The following is a 26,787-nucleotide window of genomic DNA, read 5'->3' on the forward strand; positions in this document are numbered from 1 at the left end:
AAAGGCACTGTAATATTTTCTTCTATTTCTTTTTTTTTTACAGTTTATATCAACTTTCCTGCTGGAAACTCAGGGGAAAGCACACAGGTAAGAAAACAAACTTTACAATCTGCATGCAAATTTACATTTCTCGACAATTTGGACAGCCACCCTAACCCAAAAGCGAAACTTATATTTGCACTAATTACATACTTGTTGACTTCAGGAATTGATGAAGTCTAATTTGCACTTTATCGCAAACCCCATTTATCCTTCCTCATACACACGCTTTCTCCTACCCCAGTTGCCGCCCGATAAAAGATTAACGTGCCCCGTTGCTCCACTTTGTCCCGGTGTGTGAAGATGTTGACAGTTGCCTCCTGGCAAAGATGCTTACCATCACACAAATGGGAAATAAACGCCTCCAGTTTTACTGATGTCAGCCACTTCGGAGTCGCTAATTTCAGCAAAAGCATGTGGGGCCAGAAAGAACAGAGGTTACAGTCACAAAAACCTTGACATGGAACCGTGTCTTTGGGAGCAGACACTAATTTACCATCCTTTTATTCCTGATTCCAGAGCGCGATTAGGGACAGGGTGATAAAGCCAGGAATTAAATTAGCCAGCGACACACTTGACGTTCATAAAAAGAGGAGTGTTTACAAAAGATGCTGCGACATGCAACTGTTGCACCATAAATTTCAACCTTTTTTTCTCCCTCTACTGCAATGTGTCCAGGTTGTTGCAGCTTAAGCAAAGAAAAGTACAATTTTTTCAGTTCACCGACTGATTCAGACGCTTAACAAACGTGTTGCCCGTTCTATCGTCATTGTTGCTCAGAGCCGTTTTAAACATTTCCTCCATCCATCTTCTGCCAGTTTTCCCTCCGTGTCACATGAGCGGCCCCGGTGTCACGCTGAGAATGAACTCTGAGGATCTCGGCAGGTTCAACGGAGTTCAGCACGGTTTTTCTTGCCTGTTGCCGACCAAAATGACGATTGCCTCAGCCATTAATAGTCGTCTGGCTTATCTGACTCCAGAGAAGCTTTAAAAAATGGATTAAGAAGCCTCAGAAGGCGTACTATGCTAAACTGTTGACAGTGACGCCTGATGCATTATACATCTTTTAGATTTGAATGTAGTAAAACCAGCAGCCTAATCCTTTGATCCGGAGCTTATTTAACATGACTGCTGTGCCCATGATCAACATGGATGATCTTGCGGTGGATTCCAGTGGCTTTAAGCAGCTCCCTCCAGCTCCGCATATTCAGGCTAAATCTGCAGGAGCTGCAGCTTCTGATCTTCAGGTTTTATTAAAGTGACACAACCCGTCGCTCGTAACCTTGCAAGAACGGATTTGTTTCCGGTTTTTCTGCAAAATCTTACACCAGCTGCAACACTCAGAAATAGCTAGTAATGGTCCACAGCGTGATAGGTGTTATTTAGAGCAACTGTCTCGCCCGTATCTTTCATCCTTAGCATGGGTGAGCTTTGAAGATGGGTCGCGGCCTCGGAGGGCCAGCATCAGTTTGGATTGTAGGTACGGTGGCTCTCTGCAGCTATTGGCCGGGGGGCAGACAGTCCACAAGTCTGCACTGGGTCTCTAGTTAAGGGGCTATTTGCCTTTATAAAATGTACTGGAGTAGGAAGAGAGCCCATGAGAACTTCAAAATAGTCTGGAAATTTGCTGCTGAGGGTCTTCCAGGTCACTTCGGGTTCTGCCGGCATCGTCATTCAAAGACTGTAAACACTCAGTGTTGGAGTTTTGCCTGCAGGTCATCCTCTCCGCTCAAGAGACATACCCGTCTGATAAGATACTGCTATTTATTTATTTTTAGCCGTGATGCGGTCGGAAGCCATGGATTGAAAACATGTCAACGTTACCAACCTAAAAGGCCACTCTCCCTCTCACTCTCTCCACTATTTACTGTGAATTTACTGAAACTAGTTTAGAAATCTAATTTTCTACTATGTTGAATGCATTTACAAAAAAAACCAAGTCAGAAATCCTGCACATCGATGGGCGCACACACACCTGCTAGCGTTTCAGTTGTCCTTTAAAAGCTGCACTCGGCAGTGGCTGGAGGTTGTTCCACCGCCTGAGGGGGCCACATTTGGACCACTGTCAACAGTTTTGCGCAGTCAGATCAGCTCAGTAGGCTAAAGTTTTTTTTTTTGTGTTGTTTTACTTTTCCTGTGCCAGAAAAACGACCCCACCATGTGAAATAATGGAGTCTGTCCCTCTGGAGCCCCCCAGCTGTACAAGAAATGAGAAACAAGCAGAAATATCTATGTCTTTGGTTTAGTGGTAATGGGGGAAGTGGGAGGGGGGGGCGTCGCTGTTGCCTTGATCAAGTAGGCCTACTTCCTGTACCTCGCGCCCACATGTCACCGCTCTCATTCCCTGGATTGCCGACATACTGTGGCGCCGCTCATGGGAAGCGTGAAGCTCTTGCCACTCCACGAGAGCCCGAGAGGGTTCTGACATAAATTAAACTGAATTTGATCTGATGGTGGGTGCAGTGGGTCCGCTCATGCTTGTGGGATACAGATCGGAAGTCAGATGTTAGCACAAATACTGTAGTATTCCCACCCCTTGACATCCAACCTTAACACATTTTTGTTGAATCTTGAATATCTATAGAATAGAATGAAAAGTAATCACGTTATAGATAGTGTATGTATGGAATCTACGGTCAGTTCCTTGAGACTGAGTCAGTCCTGTCCTTATTTTGTTTTAGTTCTGCTGAAAAGAGGTGGTGGTAGCTCAGTCTGCTGAGAAGCGGCAGGTTCTCGGTTCGCGCCCCGGTGTGGGCAAACATGGAAGATGTTCTGGTTGTAGGGAAAAGTGCCTCATCACATTCAGAGCACTACCAAGGTACCCTTGAGCAAGGTACTAAAACCCCAAAGGCTGCAATGAGCTGGCCACTCATCCAGGGGAGGACCCTGTCTTCACCCATATGCAGCTGGGATAGGCTCCAGCATCCTTCCCATGACCTCCAACGGGATTAAGCGCTCAAGAAAACAAACGAAAAGTTCTGCTGGAACAGTTTTAATCATCATCTGATGTCTTTTATGGAATTAAGATGCATCATCATAAATGATCATAGTCTTTGTTTCAGCACTGGCCGCTGGATTTATGACGACGCTTGTGGCTGAAGAGAAAACATTTAAATGCTGCAATAAATGAAACATGTCATCTGATTGTCATTTTCAGGTCATGAAATGCTGATTTATTTTCAAGGAAACGGCATTCTGATGTCACGTCTCCCCCGAATTTGCTGCGTTTCGGAAGAAAAGCAGGTTTTCGGTTATAACTGACAAGTCGGAAATGAGAATTTGCCCTCGCAAATTGAAGCAATTCCGAAGAAACCTAAATACAACCGTCAACTGTAGCGATCCTCTGGGATCACAAAAAAAAGCTGATGATTCACATTTAATGAAAGACGGCAGGAAGGAATTTATAAATGTTGTGTCTTCCACCTCCACAATTGAACCTTTTTCGTTAACTTGATATACCACATATACATTTTCTTCCCCTAAACTTATGCTAATGTGATTAGATGCTGTTTTTAATGAAACATGACGTGGGTTCACTTGTACGAGTGCAACTCCACGCTGTTTTGTGAGTCTCTACACGCCAGTAAGTATAAAAACCCCGTCTCTCTCCCACATGTCAGAACTCCTGCAACCTTGAATCATTCTTGCCATCAGTGGGGGCAGAGCTAATGCGAGCTGACGGGGCCCTCACTTCAGTGGAGAGCGTGCGCTTTCGGGGATTGCGAGGTATCGTCTGGGGGGAGGCATCATGTGTGCATGTGCACTGCTTCCAAATTAAAGGCAGATATCAAAGGATTGTCTTTGTAGTCGTCCTTGATTGCGTAACAATCTCATTAAGGGGTTCAGCGTGGTCCCAAAGGAGGCAGCAGCGCGTTCCCCCAGTCTGGATGGGTCGCTCCACGGTTCTGCCATTATTCTTCTGCAGCGGGCACAATCTTTGTCTGCCCGCATCAGTGATGTGGTGATCAAAAGCGCTCGGGGAGGGGGGGATGGAGTTGTGGAAACTAAGCCCTTCACACGGACAGTGTAGGTTTATTGCAGATTTATTTTTAACACCTATGGAAGGCTGATTCCAACCGCAAGTGGCTGACAGCCGGCTGTCAGGCGGGGTTAGGAGCATCACCTGCATGCTGACGCTTTGGAGGTCATAAAGTGACAGGTTCCATTGAGAAGATGGTAATTAGAGCTCAACCTGCTGCAGGATAATAGATCATTTAGTAGAAAACAATGAACCTTTATAGCATTAAATTGTAGAATAGTGGCAGCAGGCCAGTGTATATATCTATTTTTTTAAATGGCAGAAGACTGCACACTCTAGTTGTTGTTTTTTTTCTAGTCTTTAATCGAATAAATGTAAAACATATAAAACCTGTTTATTGTTTATGCAGCCAGAATCTGATTAGAATAACACTTCAGAGCAAATATAGTGTGTTGTCAAACAATAGATTTAAAACATCTTTTACCTCCAAAACATGCCAAATATCCAAATTCTCTCCAGAGTGATTTAATATAAAGTGTCGGTGAAGCACGTCGCTGCAGACAGAAGCTACAGACGTGCTGGAAGATGAATCAATCCGTTCTTTTTAACTCTTCATCGTAACGGTTTTGCTCGTAATCACGTAGATCCCAATTTACTTCTGGAGAGGTGCTGGATTCAGGAATAAATCATGTGGCATGATGTTAGCATGATGCCCCACAAAACGTGTGCCGGCATACAATCAATGTAATTGGGAGCGTTGTACCGAGTCCTTTATTTCTGTGATTTATTTGATATTGAAGGAGTGCTGATTTACTGCCGCTCTCCCCTCTGCTCAAGTGCCAGTGAAGAACCTTCACAGGCTCTCAGGCACAGAGACAAGACTAGATTTGTTTCCTAGTTCCTTCTCAACATCAACCCCCCCTCCACCGTTATGTAATACATTTTTATCTGATAACATGTCAGATTCCGCTGATTTAGGCAATGCGGATTTTCCTCGAGGTGTCTTCTCCGTTGGGTTAAGGAAACGATCTCAGAAGAGCAGCGTTTGATAAGATGAGATGAGATGCAAACAGTTTTTGGCATGACTAACGTGCTATTGAGTCCAATTAAGACGATGTCTCGTGCCCACTGAATTAAGTCACCCTGATATGATTTTGCTTGTCTGTGCATATATTTGCTTCCCCCTCTGATCGGCCCCGCCATCCACGTATCATTATTGTGCAGCTCCGTGTAAACTTTTTCTATTTTTATTTCTCCATCTGCAAACGCGGCCGCCCGATACTTGTCAGGAAGACTCCAGTCGCAGGTTTGTTGAACTGGAAAACCAGAGCGCGGAAAACAACCAAAATAATACTAATGACGATAACGATATCCAGGCCTGACAGCTGCAAAAACCCCTTCATGTGGAATGAACTCATTTGTTCAGACGATGAGGAGTGCACACTGTGCGGTCTGGTTTTTTCCCCCCCGGTCGCCACCAAACTGTTGCAGCTCGGTGTGAGCTTTTTACGACTTTGTTAAACTCTCTAAAGGCTGCAACGGCTTCCCTGGGTAGAGCAAAACCAAAACAGAAAGATTGTTAGTGTGGAGGAAGTCATCAATCGAAACGTCTGGATTTGTCGTTATCTATTAATAAGCTGCTGTGCTGGCAGCAGACAGGACCCTCGCAGTTTGCTAACTTCTTCTAAAGGATGGTGGAAACATGCAGCTTTTCAGAGTTTCGCTCTTTTGCTCAACCCTCCGTGCTCTGCCTCGTGCGTTGACAGCTCCGCAGTTGCATTGGAAGCCTTAACGGGGTCGAACGTGCAATGACGAAATCCTGCAGGCGGCAAACTCGCACGATCGGGAAGCACTAATAAAGTGGCGCATTGCCCATTACTACTCCGAATAACCCGCAGGACTCCTCAGATGGAGCAGCGCTGCCTTAATTGGCTGGAAAACAGTGTGTTTAGTCAAACCTCAGCATCTTTGCTCAAGCAACAAAGGCCGTTTCTGCAATTTAGACACCTTAGGATGTGCAGTTGGGGTGTTTGAACAATAACGAGAAACTTTTCTGTCTGTTTGCAGAGCCGAAATGACGTGCACGCGATCCACCACAATGAGCTGGGTGAGTTTGAGGACATTTTCTCCCAGCATGCGTGAGCCCGTGAGGGTCGGCTAAGGTGCCCTCATTTCCAGGGTGCGGGAGCCTAACAACCCCCGATCGTGCCGCCCGTGCGGAACACGGACCTATGTACAACAACACAATCATAAGTTCTCCACAGCCGAGTCGTCTCTCTCCTTAATGTTAGTCTATAAGTATGCTAATTAGCATAGACTTTGCTATCTTGATTAAATGCTGCTGGATCAGATACCACCTGTGATTGTTTGATATTTAAATCAGCCGGCATCAGCGTGACTTATTTACAGCTGGATGTCATTCAGAGGGGCGAACTGGGGCTTCAAACATCATCAAGGCATTATCACAGGACGCAATCATGAATTGTAAATTTCTCTTGGCTCGTGTGAAGTTCACATGGCAAAGATATGCGATGCGAATAATGAACAGGCTCTTGTCTGATGCCGTGGATCTGATTTCTCCCTTTAATATTGTCCCCATCTGTTTTTCTGATGGGAGACCGATGAGGAATTTCATAAAGGGCGCAAATAATAAAAGAAAAACAGACCCCATGCATGCCTTTTATGCTTCAGGGCGCCGATACAATCACAGTCAGAGAGTGTTTTTCAGGCTGCTGCGGCGTTTCCAGCCAGTTTTCTGGACCTCTGCCTGTTGTTCATTCAACTGGGTCACCGTAGACACAAAAGCCCACAAAAGCAACTTCATAACCCTCTCATTTGGCACCTCAACACAGAGGGGAAACATATACAGACAGCTATCTGAAAAATGGAGCTCCGCTATCTGGCACAAACAGAGTAACTCCCTTTGTCATGGCAGCAAAGCTGCCCCTGTGTGCAGGGCACATCACATTTGTGCAGGAATTCAAGAGAGGAGCCGAGGCAGCTGACTTTCTGTTGTTTTATTAAAACATGAAACAAAGGTATTAGTATTAACTATTTAAGCTGTGTTTTCCAGGGCAATATGGACATCTGTAATAAATCATTTATTAAAAGAGAGCAGCACTATATCTGTCAGTCAAGCCGAAGGCAAAGCATGTCGCCGGGATGTAGCGGTGCTTGTTTTGTAAATGGAGCATGCAGCAGTAACCCGTATGATCAGGAGATGTAAATGAGACCTGAACGTTTGCTGCTGTGGTTAAATGTTGGAGCAAAAATGGTGCTCGTGGCCACCAGGCCCCAGCGAAAATAACCTTTCATCGAGCGGTCGTTAAATTAAAAAAAAAAGGTTCTTTTTTTCCCCTCCGTTTTTTAAGAGATTGCTTGTGATTTGTCAACGCGTCAACTCCTGATTTACATGATTTGAAATGTGACTTAAAACCCAGCCTCCCTCTTCTGCTTTTATCTCAATCAGAGGACTCACCTCAAACCCAGAATTATAATCAAAAAATGAATAAAACGAAATAATAAAGAAGCAGCCCGATGTTTAATATGCAGAATGTAACAGTGGAAGAGTGTCAGTTTTGAATACTAATGCCTGTGCATTTGGATTTGGGGGGGTAGAGCTTTTTTTAAGCGGTTTTGCAGAAAATTGTGGCTTTGCCTCCATTTGCCGCAGCGTTTAAGCTTATGATCTATATGCACATGTGAGAATTCTGTGGAAAAACCAGTCGTGAGTCTGATGACTGGCAGCCATACGTAACCCTGTTATGGCGTTGCCATATACGCCTCCATGCTGTGACACATAAAGCCCTTTAGACTGAGCTTTCCTCTTCTTAGTTAGAGTTTTTCTCTGATTTTATGAATGCATCAGACTGTTGACTTGTTAGTTTAGCTGTCTTTATCTGACAGATTGGCATATTTGCCTCTTTACTTTTTTTGCCATTGTCAATAGCCTAATTCCACCTCATAAAGTCAACTTCAGACTTGTGTTAGATTGTGGAAAAAAGACAAATTTATAAACTCTAAAGAGCAACCTCATGAAAAGCTAACTCCAGTTTCTGTTTTATCGCAACATCTTTGTTCCATTTCATTATTATTTCATTATTCTTAACACGATTGATGATTAGAACAAGGCGTTAAGTCTCAGAGGTGCCGTCAACACTGCTGGCGTGTTATGATTTAAAAGTATAAAGTACATATTATAAAGGGGAGTTCAACTTTTATGAAATTGGGGAGGAAAATTAAATTTCAATGGGTTTATTGTCCATTATCATAGATAATGTATGAGTTTAATAAGAAAAACCTGGAATCTGTTCTCCATTAATTGCCTCGACATCCTGAATTATTGATGCTAAGTGAGGTTTAAGGCTGGATTTCAGCCCTCATTAGTCTTTGGCGGAGTTGTTCCACGGAGTGGTGAACTCCAGAGGAGCTCTAATGGCCATGATTATCATAGCGCAACCTTTCTCATCTCTCGTCCTGCTTCCAGTCCATTGTTGTCCATCGCTTGTTGATATTTGCTTCCCAGTTTTACTTGGCGGCATTTACGAGAGCAGCGTTTTCAGGAGTCCGGGAGATAAATATGCTCCAAAAAAAAGGTGATATAAGAACTAGACTGATCGGTGATCAGCGGCACTGTGGCCTCTGCCACACAGGATGTCGAGAATTTGAATTGCTTTGAGGCGATCCAATCAAACAGCCAACAGGCTTAAGAAAGTTGGGCCCATTGAATTTGCACTTCAAGATTAAAAATCATTGGGTGCCTGCAGATCTGCTATTAAAATCCGCGGGCTGTGTAGCGTGACGGTCATGCTTGGGTTCTTCTAACCCACTTCTCTTAGTATCCAGACGTGTGTGTGTGTGTATGCGTGTGTGAGAGCGAGAGGAGATTTTAGAGGGATGAGTCCAGGCCTCCAATGATGTGAGGTATTAGAGTGCAGCAGCAGTATAATCAGCTGCTCGATGGGACGCTGGGCTTTGCAGATATGGAAATGAGCTATTGACATCATCTGTCATCTCTGAATCCGTGGTGAAGATGAAGAGGACTGGATCTGTCACGACGGTTGCATTGTTCCCGCAGCAGCCTAATGGCCCCACTTAGAGACTCTTATCTCACCAGTCTTATGCGGCCATTCGTCACTGGGATTACACTATTGATCCGCCCTCCGTCCGCGTTCCCATCCCCCTTTTCTTCCCGAGCTGTGTTTAAAAGCTCCGTCCTCCCAAACGTATCGGCGCGTCCATCTCCGCCGTTTCGGCGATGGCGCACACCTGCTCCGTGACACTGATGGCGATGACGGGGACGCGGGAGCACCTGGAGGTCGCGGCGCTCGCAGTCCCTCTGCCACTTGGTGACGTCGGACATCCGAGCTCCGAGGAAGTGTCGCTGTCGATTTGTGCCACTGAGATGACGTGGCTGCGGGGCCAGACCTCTCCCAAAACACAATCTATGTGCATTCACGAACAGATGATAACCGCAACCTGTTCTCCGCCTGTAATTACCAGGATTTATGACTGCCCGTTTAATCTTCGACTCTTTAATCAGTCTCATTATCTACATTCTTCCTCATAACAGTGGCACCAAATATTGGAAGGAGCACAAGATCAGAGGGAGGGAAGGACTATTCTCTTGTGCCTCCTTTTATCCAATATATTCCAAGACTGCCACAATCTTTTCTTTTTCTCTATGGGGTGACCTCCATGGAATGCTGAATGAGCGTGGGGAGATAAACACCAGACTCCCGCTTTCTGGTCGCTCAGCCAGCAAAATAAATCTGTTCCGAGGTGACCGGAGCTTTTGCCTCATCTCCCTGGGACCCTGAAAATCTCTCTGCTTTTGAGTTCTTTTATTAGCAGGCAAAAGGCAGCCTTTGTATTTCAACTTAACCACAGCAGATGAAGACAAAAACAGGGTAAAAGGAGCGCCAGCGTGCTCCAAACTTAAAAATCTTAATAGATTACTTACTCCAATTTCCAGGGTTACCAACATTTGCTCAACTGGAGCAGAGATTTCTGTCAAGACCCAGCCTGTAACCTGTATTTTCACCTGGCAACAGCAGGGTGATGGAATCCTGTGTAAACATAATAAAGGAGAGGCTATGATGCCATTCTGCTGCCTACCACCAGAGGGTGCTAGTGATACATCGGTTACATTTTCATGTAGCCCATAACAATAATTAAATGTAATTATAAAAATGATATGTTATGCTAATTATCATTTGAACAATGCTTGAAATTAAACATTTTCCTTAAATTTTTTAAACGCATTCCAGAGATTCCAAAGATTCTGAAGAAACCTGCAGGTGCGGCATTTGTTCACAACAAATAAAACCTCGCAGTTCCAACCAGCCTCATTTCGCTTGTCTTTTTCCCCCTGAAAATTCTGTTTTCATGTTGAGCTTTTCGAGAAAATGTTACTATCGTGCGCCGGACAAAACCAGTGACTTCTGCGTGTGTTTGTGAGCTAGTAGCAACGTTTTCCACACACCCACGCTGAAGAAGGCACCACTGCTGCTGGAGGCCACTGAGGCTTTGACGCCCTGGTTGTGTTGCTGGTGTAATTTTTAAAATCTTGATTTTGGTCACGTATTTTTAAACGGTCCCGAGCGTTAGCACGTGTGTGTTTTTGGCAGGGAAGGACGAGGCTGTTAAAGACGGCACTGTAACAGCATTTTTTTCTTAGTCGCCTTTTCTTTCTGTTGTCTCATGATTAATCCAAACCCATTGATGTGAAGACAAGCCGCCTGAATTCAGTCTTAATTAGTTTCTTTTTTTATCCCATCATTGTCCTTCGCTTTGGCACAGGTTACGCATTATCTACACCGCCACGGATCAGAAAGGCGCTTATCTAATTCCGCCGTTAAATTCAGCCTGCTGCTGTTATTGCTGCATCGTGCAGTCTTGCCGCTCTGCGACATCGGTGCCTTACCTGAGGCTGAGGAAAGCACGGCTTCATGGATAAAATGGGATGCACACGCACGTTCACAGCCGTTCATTGAGCTAACTCAGCAGAAGGACGTGCCGAGGTGTGATAGCCTAACTACCTTCATGAGCTTGGACGGCGATGCCATTTAATCGGTGCATGCTCCTCTCAGCTGGACCCTAGTATCAACAGAATCTTTATTTTGGGCAGCAGCGTCCAGCAACACTTTATTTAAAAGTGCTACTACTTGTAATCTGTCCGCCACAACCTCACTGCCCTCGCGTGATCTTGCGGTCCACTCGCAATCCTCACTTTTGTTGAAATCGCATTTACTCCTTGACTTTAAGGTTGTAGTCCCTTCAAATCCTGCAAATGGCAAGTAGAAGTGTGTGTGTGTGTGTGTGTGTGTGTGTGTGTGTGTGTGTCTGTTCGAACACTGAAGAAGCTGCATTTCTGCTGGCCTTGACTGTCTCTTTCACGTCTCAGCTCTTGATGTCAACGATTTTGCTGTTGCCTCTCCAGCCAGCTGTGACAGATGTCTCTCTGGTTTGGAGCGATTGCACGACATAGAAGAATGTTTTTAATACAAACATTTCACCCCATTTGCTTGGATTTAATTGTACCGGCAGTCTGAGAGACAGGTTTGCATCTGCAGCTAATATCGCGCCGTCACACTTGATTTCACGTGAAGCCGTGCTGCTGCTAGTTTCACGCACATGAGAAGATGTGCACTTTTTTAATCATGAACAACAACGGCTGTTTTTGAAGCTAATTATGCTTCTAATTACCTGGGATTTATAACCAGGCTGGTAATGGAGCTTCCAAACCCACCCTTTATAGCACGCTATTGCATCACCCATCGCTATAATCCTCTTTCAGGGGTCGTGAGAAGTCTTACGTCTTTGTCCTTTGTGCTCCTCCAGACCTGCGGGAGATAGTGTTTGTCCTCCAGAGTCAGAGCAACTCCCACCATGCGAAGCAGGCCGAGCGAAAGAGGGCGGATCTGCTGGCGCAGGCGCGCGCCGTCACAGAGGTACGGTTCCAGAAGGTGCCAATCAAAACTGCGCAACAGCGTGGCGCCGACACTGATTTCTGAAATGAAAACTCGACAACTACGGACGGAAACGCGTTCGGGATTTTGTAGACAAAGATGGGAAGTAGGACTTGCTGGATTCTCATGGTTTTAAATATTCAGCGATTTTGTAGTATGAGGAATTATTCATGGCTTCCTCCAAATGAAGCTTTTTCAAAACAGACCAAGTCCGTAATCTGAAAGTGCGTCCTAAAGCCAATCACACGCTGGCTTTTCCCTGCGTGCATTTATTGAATAAAGACATTCCTGCAGCTTTAATGTTTCAATAACAAATCTTTTTTCTTTCCCGTATCTGGCCTCGTTTCTGTGTTGAGATCGTCCAAAGGCAGATATTCATATTAATGAACACTGTAACTTCTGGTTAGAATTCAATTATACCACAAAAAGAGCTCCAGAAAAGGAAAGAGAGAGGAACCGGTGTTTTCTTCTGGGACTCTAGCTCGTTTTTTTGACGTAATTTGTAAAGTTCCACAAAGCACGTCACCCCGATGTCAGGACGCGGAGCACATTTCCAAGTTTACATGCATTTCCCTGTTTTTTTCAATGTCTCCAGAGTCAATTTCTTTTTTTTTGCATTTAGTTTTTCATCATTTCAGCAGTTTGCTCTTGCTCAATTGCTTCTGACGTGTCTAACACATAGATCTTGCCTCCAACTCCGCATCTCATTTGACGTAATTTAATTTTAAACCTTCTATGTTTCTTTACTGCCAATGAAAGTTTTAAATTGAGGCTTCTATCGGTGAAAGTACCTCATGAGTAACAATCACATCAGTATTCCTGTATCCGAGCCTTGACTGACCTCAGTAAATGATTCTATTTTAATGTTCTCGAACATTTTTGACACGCACAGACACACTGTGTTAATGTTCCTGCTGTCTGGCAACATCTCCTCCGGGAAGAGTTAAATTAATTAGAGTAAAAATGAACTCCAAAGCCTCCATCGGGTTTTATTTACGTTCTCGTCTCAAACACCTCTGGAGCGGACTTTCTCTCCGGTTAGATGTTTCGCTCTCACTTAATTGACCAATCAAACCCTCAACCTTTCACTGCAGCTCCTCGCTGAATCGGCTTTGACAGGTGGCTGCTCTGAACTCCAGTCGCCCCTTCCAGCTTCTCCCCTGGTGAACTGGTGGCTTCCTGTCCTTCCATGAAAACCAGGTCAGGCCCCCCTCCTCCGTCTCCTCTAGAGTCCCCGAGCAATCAGCGTCCTGTTGAGGTCAAACAGGTCGAAGAATCGCTCTCATCGCGTGATTAGCCACCCCCTCCTCCTGCCGCCGGTTCCCTTCTACAAAATCTTCTTCTGCTCCATCACATGAATGTCAGTAGAGCTCTGATTTACCTTTGGAGAAGCCAGTCGCCAGCGTGTGAAAGTCCAGTCGGCTTGCGATTAAGTGAACCAGTGCACGTTGATCGAGATGTTACGAGCTTAAATGTGAGTCCGCTGTACGACAGAACGGCTCCAGAGGGTGTTGTTCCCCCTGACTTCCAGCGTGATGACCGTGTAGCACTAAACCGCAGGGTTTTTATGCTCTGCTGCCTTGTTTTACTCTCACAGACTCTCACAGAATCCCAACACAAAATTCTTTGTGTCTGGATTCTCCAAACAAAGCCCAACCTGAGAAAAGGGTCATATAAATATTCATAACTTTTAATTATCAATCCATTTGTTTTACTTCAGCAAACTTTTGACACAACCGAAGCCCCTTTCACACTCCCGGATTGTCCCACAACCCTGCAAGCGACCTGGGGAATATGCGGCTCGTCTCACATCACTTACAAATACGAAAAACATCCCATGTCGGTCCTCCAAAACACCTGATGCCGTTAATATACCTGCCTGTCGCGTCCTGACTTTGTCAGTGGGCAGTATGTCAACAGGCTGCCATTGTGGAAGCTCCAGGGATGCCAGAGTGTAGAGCTGCCGCCCGTCCATTAAAATAAGGAATGAGAAATGATACTAAACTGATAAGGGATGCACTTTGTTCTGTATTTTTGAAAGTCCATGTTGGTATTCTAATGGAAAAGGGAAGTTCTTGACTGCTGTTGCTGATTCTGCCTGTCTGGAATCAGCAACAGCAGAATGATTTCCCATTGACCAGTGAGACACGGTTGTGTTGCTGTGTCACTGTTGCTATGAGAATGCGGATCTCTTGCCTAATAGAATGCACTGTCAGTGTTGCTAAGATATGCCCCCGACGCTGCTCACTCACGAGTTACGTGCCCAGCGTCACTGCATTAGCGGTCGGACGGTGTTCAGGCTGCGCCGAGCTTGTAAACTTTACAAAAAGTACAAAAGTGTAAAGTACATAACGTCCATTCTGTCCATTGCTCACCTCACAGTGTTCTAGCCCACTGAAACGTGTGATCATGACATCCGTGCGATGACGTACGACGGCGGGTCGATCCGCGTTCCAAAATCAACGTGCTATTTCAGTGTGGCACAAGTGGCACAAGTAGAAAAAGCTGAGTAGCTGTTTGAATGTCACCGTCTGGTGATGAGTAATGACATGATGCAAGACTCCTCGTCTTCCTCCCACTGTAGAAAAGCAAAGTCAATGGGAGGAGACGAGCGCTGCCTCTGTGCTCCAATGGTTCAGACTCGCCATTGTCGCTGCCAGCTAATGCTGGACTAATGGAGCGCTGTCATGACAACCGTATTTATTCACACAGAGTCGATTCTCAGGAGCAACGCAACAAACGAATTTGCTTTAATGCGAGACATCAGTCACCCGCTGTGCAAACGGGGGCAAATTCATAAAAGGCGGCAGGTCTTTTACAGATGCCTTAAAAGTGCAGCATAACACAGAAGTGCAACAATAGATTTGATCACAAATGACCTTTTTCATCCACTGTAACACTGCTCACACTGCCCTTAGTGTTGTGGTGTGACGGTGCTGTCTGAAATCATCTCTGAGTTTGTGGGTGTTTCTTTCAGAACCCCCCACTGGTCTTGTTCCTTCACACTTTATCAGACAACGAGGGAGACTGGAGTATCCTCCCCCTGCTGCCTTAGTAAGTAGCCCTTGACTCTGAGGACCGGATGCGTGTGATTGGCTGAGGTTTTGCATGCTAAAGCAACAGCAACACTGACAGTACACCGCTACCAGTCGTTTTTGGAAAGTTTGGTGTATAGCGGAGTTCTGATTTGACCTCTGTCTCTGTCTTTCTCTCTTCCTGCCTCTCTCGCTCTCAGCTTATCACACTCCTTTGGAAAGAACTCATCCTGGATTGTATTTCTCGAGGAGCAAACAAACGTGAGGGTGAAGAAGCTCGTTCAAGTCCTCGCAAAGTACGATAAGAATGAAGTGAGTCTCCCTCCCTCCCTGTTTGCCTCCCCCTCCCTCTCTTTTGCTCTGTCTCACCCGATCATTGCCTGGGATGGACAATAAAGCACAGTTTTGGCTCCAGCCACACTCGGCTCTGCCAGCTCCCGCTGTAATCTATCTGTCATGTCATCCTAGTCGCTGCCGCGGTTTTTATATAAGATCTTTCTCCCTCGTAAAATTACTCTTCTTGCATATGGGTCATGGACAGGTTGAATATAAATATTTGATTAGCAACGCAGCCGGAATATCATATGTAGGCATGTGTGGAAAAGTTTTCCAGTTATTGTTTCTATTCCAGGGACTATGATATATTTTAATCTAATAATTCTTATAATAGGCTACTAATGGGGGATAAATTGCACTTCAGTGGCGAGCCACTTCCTTGTCTCACTGGTGTTTCTCAGCATCTCATCTACAAGTATTTCCAGGGTTTTTTAGATATATTTAAAATTGAGAACAGTGAAAGATAGCCCAGCTCCCACTCAGGGCCAGTTGTGGTGGTAGTTATTATACTCCTAATTAAACATAACGCCATTTAGAATGCGAAGGTTTGTTTTCTTCCAGTAAATTCCTGAGAAACTGTTAAGCTGATTGATGTAAATATTCCGACCTTCAGACATGCATCAAAGTCCATTGAAGCATTCACGGATGATCTCTCCATCTACGTAAAAAACAACAAAGAAAAGAAACAATATTCCACTGATTTCACATCAGTATTCTGGTGGAATGGAAAATGGAATGAAAAGTAAAGAAAAGACCTGCAATCATCCTGTCACGTGTTTCTGGCTTGTCAGGAGTGGTTCCTCGGTAAGCCCCTCCATGATGAGGAGTCGACCATCATCCATCACTACGCCTTTGCAGAGAACCCCTCCACCTTTAAATACCCAGACTTTTCTGCTGCCTGGGCCCTCAGCGTCCCCCTCGTTGCTCGGTAAATGCGTGTCTGTTTCGGGAATAGTTTGACGGCCGCGGTGTTCCCTGTGTTGGCTCCTGCCAAAGCTCTGTCATTTCTTTTTCAGCCTTGCCAGCAAAGTGAGGGATGAGCCGCTTAAATCTGACTTCACCATTGACCTGAAGCACGAGGTGCGTCGCGCGCTTTCGCTCAGATCTATTTTGTGTGAGAGCGATGATGCACGTACGTCGGCTACCTGACTTCCTGTTTGTCGTACCCCTGTGAAGCCAATCTGCAATAACTCATGGAACAAACAGAAGGCGTGAAATCCATCTAACCTTAAATGTAAAATTGTATTCCTCTGCAGGATTGTTTTGCTTCCGAATTTAGAAGGAAAATAGTCCGATATTTCAGCCTGCAGAAGGTGAATTAGTTAAAGTTTAGATAGATTTATAATGCGGAACAGATACTGTATATGCTGTATGTTTATATACATGTGGCAATTTTCTATATATGCAGCACTATAGACAGGCAGCACATATTTGACTGAGTCTTCCTCTGCAGAACCGGTGATGTAAATACTTCATAAAGAGTTCAAATCTACCCCCTTCCCACTTTTCTCTTTTATTTGTCATCTTAAATATTAACTGCTCGCTGCGGTCCTTTCAAGCCCACAACAACAAAGGAAAATGTGCAGAATCCCATTTGATGTGTTCATAATTGAAGTCGGGACGATTCCTCTTTGATGTGCTCATTTACGCGGTTGCAGGTGGCCCTGTACATCTGGGACGAGGGGAACGGTCCCACGCTCACCGCTGTCCCCGAGCTGTGCAGCGAGGAGGAGGATTCTCCCCAGGCCCTCGAACGCTGCGCCACCACTCTAAGCAGGGAGCTCCCAGCATGTGTGAGTGTCTGCTGTGCACGGCGGTTTAAGTGTCCTTGATTTCCATTAAATGGCGACAGAGTTGAACAGCAGCACAAAACAAGGGTCTCTGCAGAAACCAAAGCGGCGAAGCATCTGATATCCTACTCTTTATATGTTTCAAGTGAACCTCGGTCTAAAGTGAATGAAGTCTTGGGTTTATTCAAAGCAAAATGTGGATAAAATTCCAGCCTGAATAGAAAAAGTCCTCTGTGAAGCACCATTCCTCTTAGCACTATTTATTCAGTACTTTATCCATCTAGCACCCGGTATCCATCAGTACATAACGGGAAGTGTTTGCAACAGTCCTTTTCTGGTTCCTGCTTCATAGCTGGATCAGAAAAGGAAGAATTTACATGCAAATTGTCTCCAGCCACCAGTGACTCACCAGCTTTCAGCAGATGCGTCTCCTTTATACGTTCACATTTATCTCCCGTGTAAGCTATATTTGCACGCTCACTGGAATTCTATGAATTTGTTCGTATAAGACAGACATATTTATCACACCCCCCCGTTCTCCAATATTTAGGAAAACATTTTTAAAAAGAGCTTTATATTAGCTTTATATCATAACAGGAACCTCCTGTTATCTAATGTTATGACAACATGTTATGGAATTGGGATTCATTTACTGCATATGAGAAAAACAACATACTTGGGTCATAATACTCTCAACTTCTCATGACCTCTTGTTGGATTGTGATCACGTTTTCCAAACTACAACTGAAGATGTCGTCCGTCTTCTGTGGCTGGAGGAAATCGGAGACTTCAACCAAAAGGTCAGCTGACCTTTAGCCTTTCTCCGTGTCTGGAAACGATCAATAATGTCTGAGAAAAGTGATTGTGTTGTGTGGATCCATACGTGGCTGACGTTTTGAAGTGCAGCTGCCAGAGGGGTCAGTTCCTGCTTCTTCTCGCCACCTCTAGAATTCCCGTCCGATCTTTTCAGATCACGTGCCTTCTCGTTTGGTCGTCCGCGACATGCTTGCTGCCGTCAGGTTAATAATCCTGTTATTTTTGTCTGCCCGAGCATCTATCTTGTAACCATTTTCATGCAGAGACAGCAGACGAATACGAAGGACGCGCATTTGATTGTTGAAGTATTCAGGGAGAGGTTTCCATGAAGAAAACAAGAGTGGACGTATTATTATCCTCCATGTACAGAACATTGTTGCACTTCAACAAGGTCTCATGAGCCTCCAGAGGCATGTTCAAGGAGAAGGATCAGCATCCAAACATGTACTATTTTTAATGAGTTGTGTCAGGCGGTCGAGGACAAAGGCTTCAATTTTGTGTCCCTCATAAATCATTTTTCTCTTTTATGTTTGAGGTCATGGCACCCATTAGCCTTTAAAAGTTGGATCGGTTGTTTCTGTCTGGCGGACTGTCCAGCAGTGGATAACAGTTTTGTCACAATCAATATTGCCTCATTGCCTTATCTTAAAGATAAGTACTGCCAGAGCGGAGGGAGGTTGCACCCCCATATTTTGGCACCAGCAAACATTTATGTAAGCTAATATTGTTAGCGTGGTGGGCTATTAACACATATGCAGTTCCTTTGGAGAACAAAAGCCTATTTTTATTGTCAATGTGCATGTTTGAACAGGTTTGTATTCAATTGATGATTCGTATGATACAGTTTTGAAAGGTGGTGTGAAAAGTCCTTTCTGTCCTTATACATGAAGGCAAGACAAAAATGACCTTTAACATTCAAACCTAATGCCTTCTCCATCCTAAAACTATGTGAATTACCTATTAATGTGTATCGTAATAGAGGTCAATATCCCTTTAATCATTTGTATATATAATTCAAGCTAGATGCTAATTAGTAGGACCTGGTTATGTGGGTATTTGATCCATCTTTTTTCTAATGTTTTCAGGGGGATCCTGTGAAGAAAGAAGATCTATTTGTTGCTGTAAAAACCTGTAAGAAGTTTCACAGTGAAAGAGGTGCGTCCCCCCCCCCCCCCCCCCCCCACACTCTTACTTCAAAAACACTTTTCTGTCTGCAGATTTCTCTTGAAGTGCTTTTGTCGTCTTTGTTTTTTTGTGAATAGTGGATGGTTTTCATTTGTCATTCTTGTCTGCCTAAAATAATGTTAAACCATGGCGGGTTTAAAATGGAAAATGGTGCAACAACAGATGGTTAGAAGGAGTGATCTATACTTAATCTGCCTCTCTTTGAAAGTAATGTAAAATGCAGGAGCCGCAGTCGGCAGATCAAATAGAAGATTAATCTCACAAGAATGTGACACTTGTGCTCCACGTCCTCACGTATCGCTTGAAGCGATTCCACCATAATTGCCTTAATTACGGGTTTCTCTGCCAAGCTGCCACAACAGGTTTCCAGTATACATAGAAGTAAAAGGAATATTAGATGAATACATCCACGACTAACGTAGGCCTACCATAGTAAACAGCCCCGGCTTTCATTTGTGGGTTACAGTTGTTGTTGAGTTGGGCCTTTTAAATAAGTTGAATTTGCAATGAACTAGATTGGAATAGTCACTGTTCTTTCAAATTCCTCTTCCTTATAGCTAATTTGATTATTCATTTAGAGGGTTTCTCAGTTATTTAACCACAAATGGGCAGAAATAGATGTTCCTTCTGTTGGTACCACATGGTGGCAGGGCAACGCTTGTTTAATGCCATATTCATTTTTGTTTTCTGTCCATTTTCTTCAAGTCCCTGTGATAAAGAAGACTTGGGAAAAGGATGCATTATTTTTAGAGTACTACAGTGACCACGCTGATCCGTCAATACCGACCACCGATATCGGAGTACCAAACACGGAGAGAGGTAAGCGGCTGCGTGGCGGGTCGCTTTGGGTTCAGCTGAATGTAAATGTTCAGGTGCATGAACGATTCAATGGAAGATGCTGAAATAGCTGCTGAAATGTCACCCTGTGGAGAATGTTTGTGCGTATGAGAGCGACTCGCATCTAAAAATGAAAAAAGAAATCCCCTTTTCAGTCATTTTTCATCGATCTTCACATAATTATGCAAAGATTGCCTGTTTTCTAAGCGTCGTTGTTTGGCCGAGAGCCATCGACTTGCCAGAAACATCGCAAACACAAACTATTGATTTCTCCTGACTGTTCAGCAAATGACTGAAACACTTTTCTGCTCAGAATTTATTTGCCTTACTGTTTCAGTTTCATTTTAACAAACTTAATATTTGGGTTTTTGGCTTCTCAGCCATGTACAGATGTTAAAAATAATGTTACTTTTTGTAAATATAAGGCGTAAAAATGATGCTTTACATAAGAGTTCCACAACAAGTTTGTCCAAAGCGCCTCTATCGCCCCCTTGTGACAGGTTGCGGGAGAGGAGGGAGCCGAGTTTGATGTGGATTAGCTGTTTGACGGCGTAAATACAATCACACTCAACATCATGATTGACTGCCGGGCTCTGCTTCTGACAGAGTTTTAGCATAAGTGGCGTCTCATCCTTCTTCAAGCTAGCATTTAAACCTGCCTCTAAAAATTGAAGTTGCAGATCTGAAGAGTAGAAAAAGTTGCCGCTGTCCATTTTTCCCCCTCCTCGCTAAGTTAAACCAAATAGCTCTTTGAAGTCTTCCTCTTTTATATCCGAGGCGCAGATGTGACAGTATTTTCACGGCTAACTGCCTTCAAGAAAGCCTGTAATCTTCGCACCTCTAAAACGTCAATTAAAAATATTGCGATAAGATCCCAGAGGTTCTCAAAGATATCACAATGTCAACGCTGCCGAGTTTTATGGCGTCGGCTGGCGGGCCTCATAAACTCTGCGCTAATTCTGTGAGCGGTGGGAGAGCCCGCTGATCACAGAGGAGATCCTTGAACAACACCCTCCAGCCTCACGCAGAACGGCGATGCATAATGCATGACGATCAGAACACACGCACGAGCAGCCGTGCAAAAAAGGCCTCGTAGAGAATCCCAGGATTCTCCCAGGATGGAAAGACATCAGCAGCTTTCTACATTTCAGCATCCCACCGCTTGCCTTAAGCCATTTGGGCGGAAATCGCGTTACGTGCTACCAGCACCTACAACCTCTCAGGTAGCACGTTAATGGCCTAATGCATCAGGGTAGAAGGTTGTGGGTGTTGAAAAGAGTCTGGATTTCTAACTCTCTAACTGGGATGTCTCTTGTTGTGTCAGTCAAGGATATAAGCTACCGCTGGCTACTCCCTGGAGAAAGCCTGTTTCTTAGCGCAGTCCAAAGCCATGAATATCAAAGTGATATGACCCTCTGTGAATGGTGTGCGTGTCACAGGGATTAAGCGGTGTGGGTGTATTCCAGTCCCCCCCTACAGCATTCCGGCAAGAAGGAATAAACAGCAGTTAATAGAAGGTCGATGGGCGATCAGATTAAAGAGCTTTTATTGTCTCATTTCTGAAGCCCAGCCGCTCACATCCAGTTACAAATAATTACAGAGGGTTTAATGGGAAGCAAACATCGATGTCACATGCTAATCCTGCCGGATCAGCTACAGGCGGCAGCGAGAGTCCACGGTGATGGAGGACTTTCACGCTGCGTCAAGATGTGGATCTATGAAGACGCCATCTGTCTCTTCGCTGCGTTTACTGGTTATTTCCCTTTTTTTACTGTTGAAACTGACTAATGCAGACGAGTTTGTAGCTTAATCAAACGTCGCAATCAACATTGTTCAACTCCCTCACATTTGATATTTGTACTTTTTTTTTAAATAAAAGGAAAAAGTTTAGAGACAATGGAGTTAAAGCTGGATGTTTGTCTGCATGCTGTCACAGCTTTAGTTAACTGGGGTAAAGGGGGGGGCTCATAAGCCCGTAAATCTTGTTAAAATGAAAGCGTAGTTTGATAAAGACTCTCCATCAATCATCTGGTAAATAAGTGTCTCTGACCCTTCAATTTGCCTTCCGCTGCATGCCAGCTTCCTTCTTCTTTTTTAACTTTGGGTAACAACATTGGCAGTGATTCACAGTGCATCATTAATGGTCTTTCTCTACTCTGGTCAGCAGCCAGCTATTGAAAGTACTCTGCATTTAGTCGCCTTTATTTAAATGTTTCAGCAGGACTTTTGTTTCCAACTCTGATTCTAGTCTATACGGCGTTTTAGTTGACTCGCTGTCTAGTCAGAACAGAAAAAGTACAAAAGTTCAAGAGCAGTGCCGCGTCATTAGACAGGCAGCATCATCACGCATCATCACGTAAACATTCTACCCCGGCAGTTAAGCGGCGCGCCACCGAAAGGTTAAGTAGGATTCAATTTCCTCTTTTTGTGAGCCTATGTCAACCTCCCCATGGAGCCTCTCTCTCACTGTGTTTCTGAACCCTGCTACACCTGACAATCCAATACATCATCCGACCACATATTTTTACATAAAGGGATCCAGAACATCCGGGCCTGCCCCCACAACCCACTAACGTCAAAAGGAAATATATGTGGCATTTATCCCCCTGATTATGAAACTTCATGAGATTACCATCCTGTTCCCTTCCTAACCAGTTGAAAATTACAAACAAATGCAAGCGTGTCCATATTTCTGTTCACCTTAGCAGCTGTCGGGATGCTCCTGTGTGTATCTATCGCAAAGAAAAGGTCATATATATTTGGACCCCAATAAAAGGAGTCAGGATATTGCAATAACACCATGGGACATGGGACGGAAGCTCGCATGATGTTGGGGCAGCACTAAAACCTCGTGAGATGGCCAATGTTTGAGTGTTAGTTTTACTTTCTCAGCAGTTCAAGGTGTCCTCACTCATTCTCTATTCACATACTCCAGGGAGGAAAAAGTAGGTGCCTTATAAATAAAACAACAGGCCCTCAGTATTCTTTGCGTTGCCTTCCACCTCGTATTTCCATATCTTAGATCGCAGACCCGGTGGCACGCAGATATTTGGAATTTGATGGGTTTACCGCGTACTCGCTGGTTATTGTGCCTCGCAAGTTTGGCAGAACAGTTTGTTCCCCGTGGCAGCCGTGTCAGACACGCCAAGGAGTTGTCACATCATACCAAACACGCAGTCCTGTATGTGTCAGAGATATCAGGATATAGAAACTTTTGAACCTCCTGCAACTGCAGGGCTGCAGATTTCTCTGCTTTTGGATTTTTTTTGCTCTTAAAAAGATGATAATTGTATCACAATAAGGATCAAAGTTTCTTTTTTTTATTTTCTGCTGACCAGACTCTTTTACGGCTTCTCAGCTCCACGTTATTGTTAAAGATTCTGAAAAATCATTAAATTATTGTATAGATTGCTCCCTCAGGTTATCTGGAAAAAAAAGCTAACCTTTAGTTCTGCTGATGCTACACACGCGTATAGATGCCAGTATAATAGATTATAGAATGCAGAGCAACCGAATTATAGCTGTAGAGTCTTCATTAGACGCAACGTTAGCATAATGGGAGTGCATGAAGAGTTTATTTTTAGACTTTGCACAATGCTCCCTCCAAAATATAATAGATTTTATAGTCGTTCGTCACCATCCACGTCTGTTTGCATAAGTAAAATTTATGAGTGTAACACTGATTTGAGCTGCTGGGCTGTTATTTATGCACCTGCAGGTGTGTGTGTGTGTGTGTTTGTGTACCTACTTGTGCTGAGTGCCTGTTTGCCGTGCTAATTTATCTCCGTAAACAGGAATAGAGCACCTATTCATCCATTAGAAGATGGCATCCTACAGGCTTGTCTCTGTTTGCAGGACACTGTGGCAAAACATTTGCGATCCTCCAAAGATTCCTCAGTGGCTCTGCACCAAAGACCCGGTGGCTGGTCGTCGTGGACGATGACACGCTCATCAGGTGCATTTTTCTTTTCTCCTAAAAGCCATCCATTAACCATAAACTCCATATCTTATCGCTCTCCTGAGCCTGAGCAGTAAAGGTGAATAATACCAAGAACAGGAGTGTTACAGAAATAAAATGCCAGTGTGACGGAACCTTTGCCTGAGGGAGAGCAGCTATTTCATCCTCTTAACTGGACAGTTTTGTATGTGCGCGATGATGAGGATGATGATGATGATGAGGCTGGGATGATTCTCTGCAGCCTCCCCAGACTCCGAGCGCTGCTGAGCTGTTACGACCCCTCCGAACCGGTGTGCCTCGGGGAGAGGTACGGCTATGGCCTGAGCCAGGGCGGATACAGCTACATCACGGGAGGTGGAGGGTGAGTCTCGCACGCTCGGGGGAACAATAACCAACGACATCGATTCGGCGCCGCGTCTGTAAAAGCAGTAATGGAAAATCTGTTATTTACAGATCAGCCATTTCTAGGGCAGCGTGGTTTAAAGGGCACATTAAAAATGGAAGAATACAAAATAACAAGTGGTCAACAGGCTAAAGAGGCCAGATGATGTTTTAATACACACATTAGTCAAAGATGTTGGACAAAAATAAATGTAATCCGTTGAGATTGAAAGTTATCTGCGAGGCGCGCTGCAGCCCTGGTGCGTAACCTGCCAGTTCTCTTTAAAAACCCACTTTTGGATGTCAGCCTGAGATTTGTTTTCTCATCTGTGATTGTCTCTATTTTCAAAGTGATTGCCGAGAGTTGCGCTCATTCAGACATCATCTGCCTTCCAGCTTGAATCGCCGCTTTCATTTTTTTCTTTTCCCCATCTGTCACAACAAGCAGCCCGCGATTGACAGCAATGTGTAACAGTATTATTATTTTTACAGCGTTATGACTTTTGTACTCATTATCTCTGCCCACCGTGTACGTTTGTGTGTCTCTGGTGTCGCTGCAGCATGGTGTTCAGCAGAGAGGCTGTGGCGCGGCTCCTCGACAGCGGCTGCAGGTGCTACAGTAATGATGCGCCGGATGACATGGTGCTGGGAATGTGCCTGAATGCTCTTGGACTTCCTGTCACGCACAGCCCGCTGTTCCACCAGGTTGTGTTTGCAGACATCCCCGAACCTCTCTATGTGCTGTTTTGTTTCCTGGAGATTCTATTTATTAATTCATTTATTTTCACTGTAGAGTATCTGAAATATACAAAGTTAATTAAGTGTCTTATGTTGACAAGAGGCTATGAATTTTAAACAAAAGAAGAAGAAAAAGCGCCTGGATGGTTTAAAACACCCTTAGACGTGGGTATTTCGAGGCCATCACAGAGGCTTTCAGGCAGCTGAAGGGAAAAATCCCATCAATCTGTGTTCTTGTACCTCCGAGTGACATATATCTGCAGTCCTCTCGCCCAGTGACCGCTGGGACGAGCTCCCCCCCCCGCAACCCTGGCTAGGGCCTTAAGGCTGTTAGCAGGGGAGATACATCAGCCCAAGTGTCTGCCATTCATCAAGTCATTCAAGTAAAGGAAGCCGGCCTTCATCTGCCGTGTTTCAGTTTGTCTTGTCGCATTCTCGCCATATGGGATGGATGTGAGTGGATAAGAGTGCAGAAATCGTCATGGGTATAGCTGCAGTAGTTAAAGTAGGACTCCAGATGGCTGCACAATAGGATTTGATAAAGTGCGAGTGCAATTAAACACGATATATCAGCAAATGTTGGAGTTCTTGTTTGTTCCTCATGTACTTTTAAATTACCTGAGCTTAGCGTTATTTAAACAGTAAAGTCCACATAAACAAACTAGGTTTTGGGATTTTTGCTCTGTAAAAAAACAAACCAGTGAAACAAGCCAACACTGCAGAAATGACGCCACCATTAACTTGATCTATGTGGCCCATCTCGACGAAAACGCGCATTTTCACGTCTCTTGAGGCGGTTTCCAAATTTAAACAACCGTACTTAATCTCTTATGTTTTTTCAGGCGCGCCCGGAGGACTACGCTCGAGACTTCCTCGCTCATCAGGTGCCGATCTCTTTCCATAAACACTGGAACATCGACCCAGTTGCTGTTTTCAACAAATGGCTCAAGGACGACTTGGTGACAAGAAGGTCTGAGAGGGAGGACAAGACGGAGCTATAGGAGTCGTGCTCATTTTAAGTGCACTAGATCGCTTGAGTATGGTTGTGTGTGTGTGTGTATGTGTGTGTGAAAGTGTATACCCATGATGTCATAAGTGAGTCTTTTTTCATCATTTTCAATATGGGTGTGTGTGTTTGTGTGTGTGTATTTATATCATTGATACGAACTGTAGAATCTTCCTTTGAGGGAGATGATTCAGAAAATATCGCTAATGCTGTACATTGTGCTCTATTTTGACATAAAATTATGAGTATTTGAAAGAAAAAACGATTTTCTCCTTCATTTGACACCGTTTAATAGGGGAAATAGCCATTTGTCAGTGTTGAAACAAAGTTTAAAAAGGATTAACACCTCCGCAAGGCCAGACGGTGATACAGGAAGTGGGTAAAGGTTAAAACAACCTCCAGATCTGACCCAGCAAACATTTCATTTTAGATTCATATGATCTGTTGAGGTTCATTTTGACCCGATTTACTGAGGCAAAACGAGCATAATTTTGCAGCTTTTACAGAGCATGTAATAACCCGATGGCTTCAAATGCAATGTTAATTGCAAACACAATTTTTCACTGTCTTTATTCCGATGCAATGCTAATTTCTGACCGTTACCCTCAGTCACTCCTGGCTCCATGCCAGAGAACAGAGAAATGAACGTGTGCTAAACGTTTTCTTTTCAGAGTAGTCAAAAAAGGCTCCTTTTATGCAGGAAATTACTGGGAACTA

At 44.3% G+C, this 26,787-nt stretch overlaps 1 protein-coding gene across 3 annotated transcripts in view; it reads left to right on the plus strand.

The window, feature by feature from the left end:
- Nucleotides 1–26,332, plus strand: part of b3glcta (beta 3-glucosyltransferase a) — a 31,269-nt gene extending 4,937 nt beyond the window's left edge. Inside the window, exons 2-15 of one of the 3 annotated variants that reach the window (XM_011608580.2) lie at nucleotides 44–87; nucleotides 6,086–6,125; nucleotides 11,861–11,970; nucleotides 14,966–15,042; nucleotides 15,224–15,335; nucleotides 16,151–16,287; nucleotides 16,376–16,439; nucleotides 17,018–17,152; nucleotides 19,051–19,120; nucleotides 19,856–19,969; nucleotides 23,843–23,942; nucleotides 24,187–24,306; nucleotides 24,887–25,031; nucleotides 25,907–26,332. In XM_011608580.2, coding sequence (XP_011606882.1) covers nucleotides 44–87; nucleotides 6,086–6,125; nucleotides 11,861–11,970; nucleotides 14,966–15,042; nucleotides 15,224–15,335; nucleotides 16,151–16,287; nucleotides 16,376–16,439; nucleotides 17,018–17,152; nucleotides 19,051–19,120; nucleotides 19,856–19,969; nucleotides 23,843–23,942; nucleotides 24,187–24,306; nucleotides 24,887–25,031; nucleotides 25,907–26,065 — 1,427 coding nt within the window. In that variant the 3' untranslated portion in view covers nucleotides 26,066–26,332. The remainder of the gene's footprint in view (nucleotides 1–43; nucleotides 88–6,085; nucleotides 6,126–11,860; nucleotides 11,971–14,965; nucleotides 15,043–15,223; nucleotides 15,336–16,150; nucleotides 16,288–16,375; nucleotides 16,440–17,017; nucleotides 17,153–19,050; nucleotides 19,121–19,855; nucleotides 19,970–23,842; nucleotides 23,943–24,186; nucleotides 24,307–24,886; nucleotides 25,032–25,906) is intronic. The other 2 variants (XM_029844305.1, XM_029844304.1) reach the window with 2 other exon arrangements.
- The last annotated feature ends 455 nt before the right edge of the window (nucleotides 26,333–26,787 follow it).

This window comes from Takifugu rubripes, chromosome 11, assembly GCF_901000725.2.
Source record: "Takifugu rubripes chromosome 11, fTakRub1.2, whole genome shotgun sequence".
NCBI classification, from domain to species: Eukaryota; Metazoa; Chordata; class Actinopteri; order Tetraodontiformes; family Tetraodontidae; genus Takifugu; species Takifugu rubripes.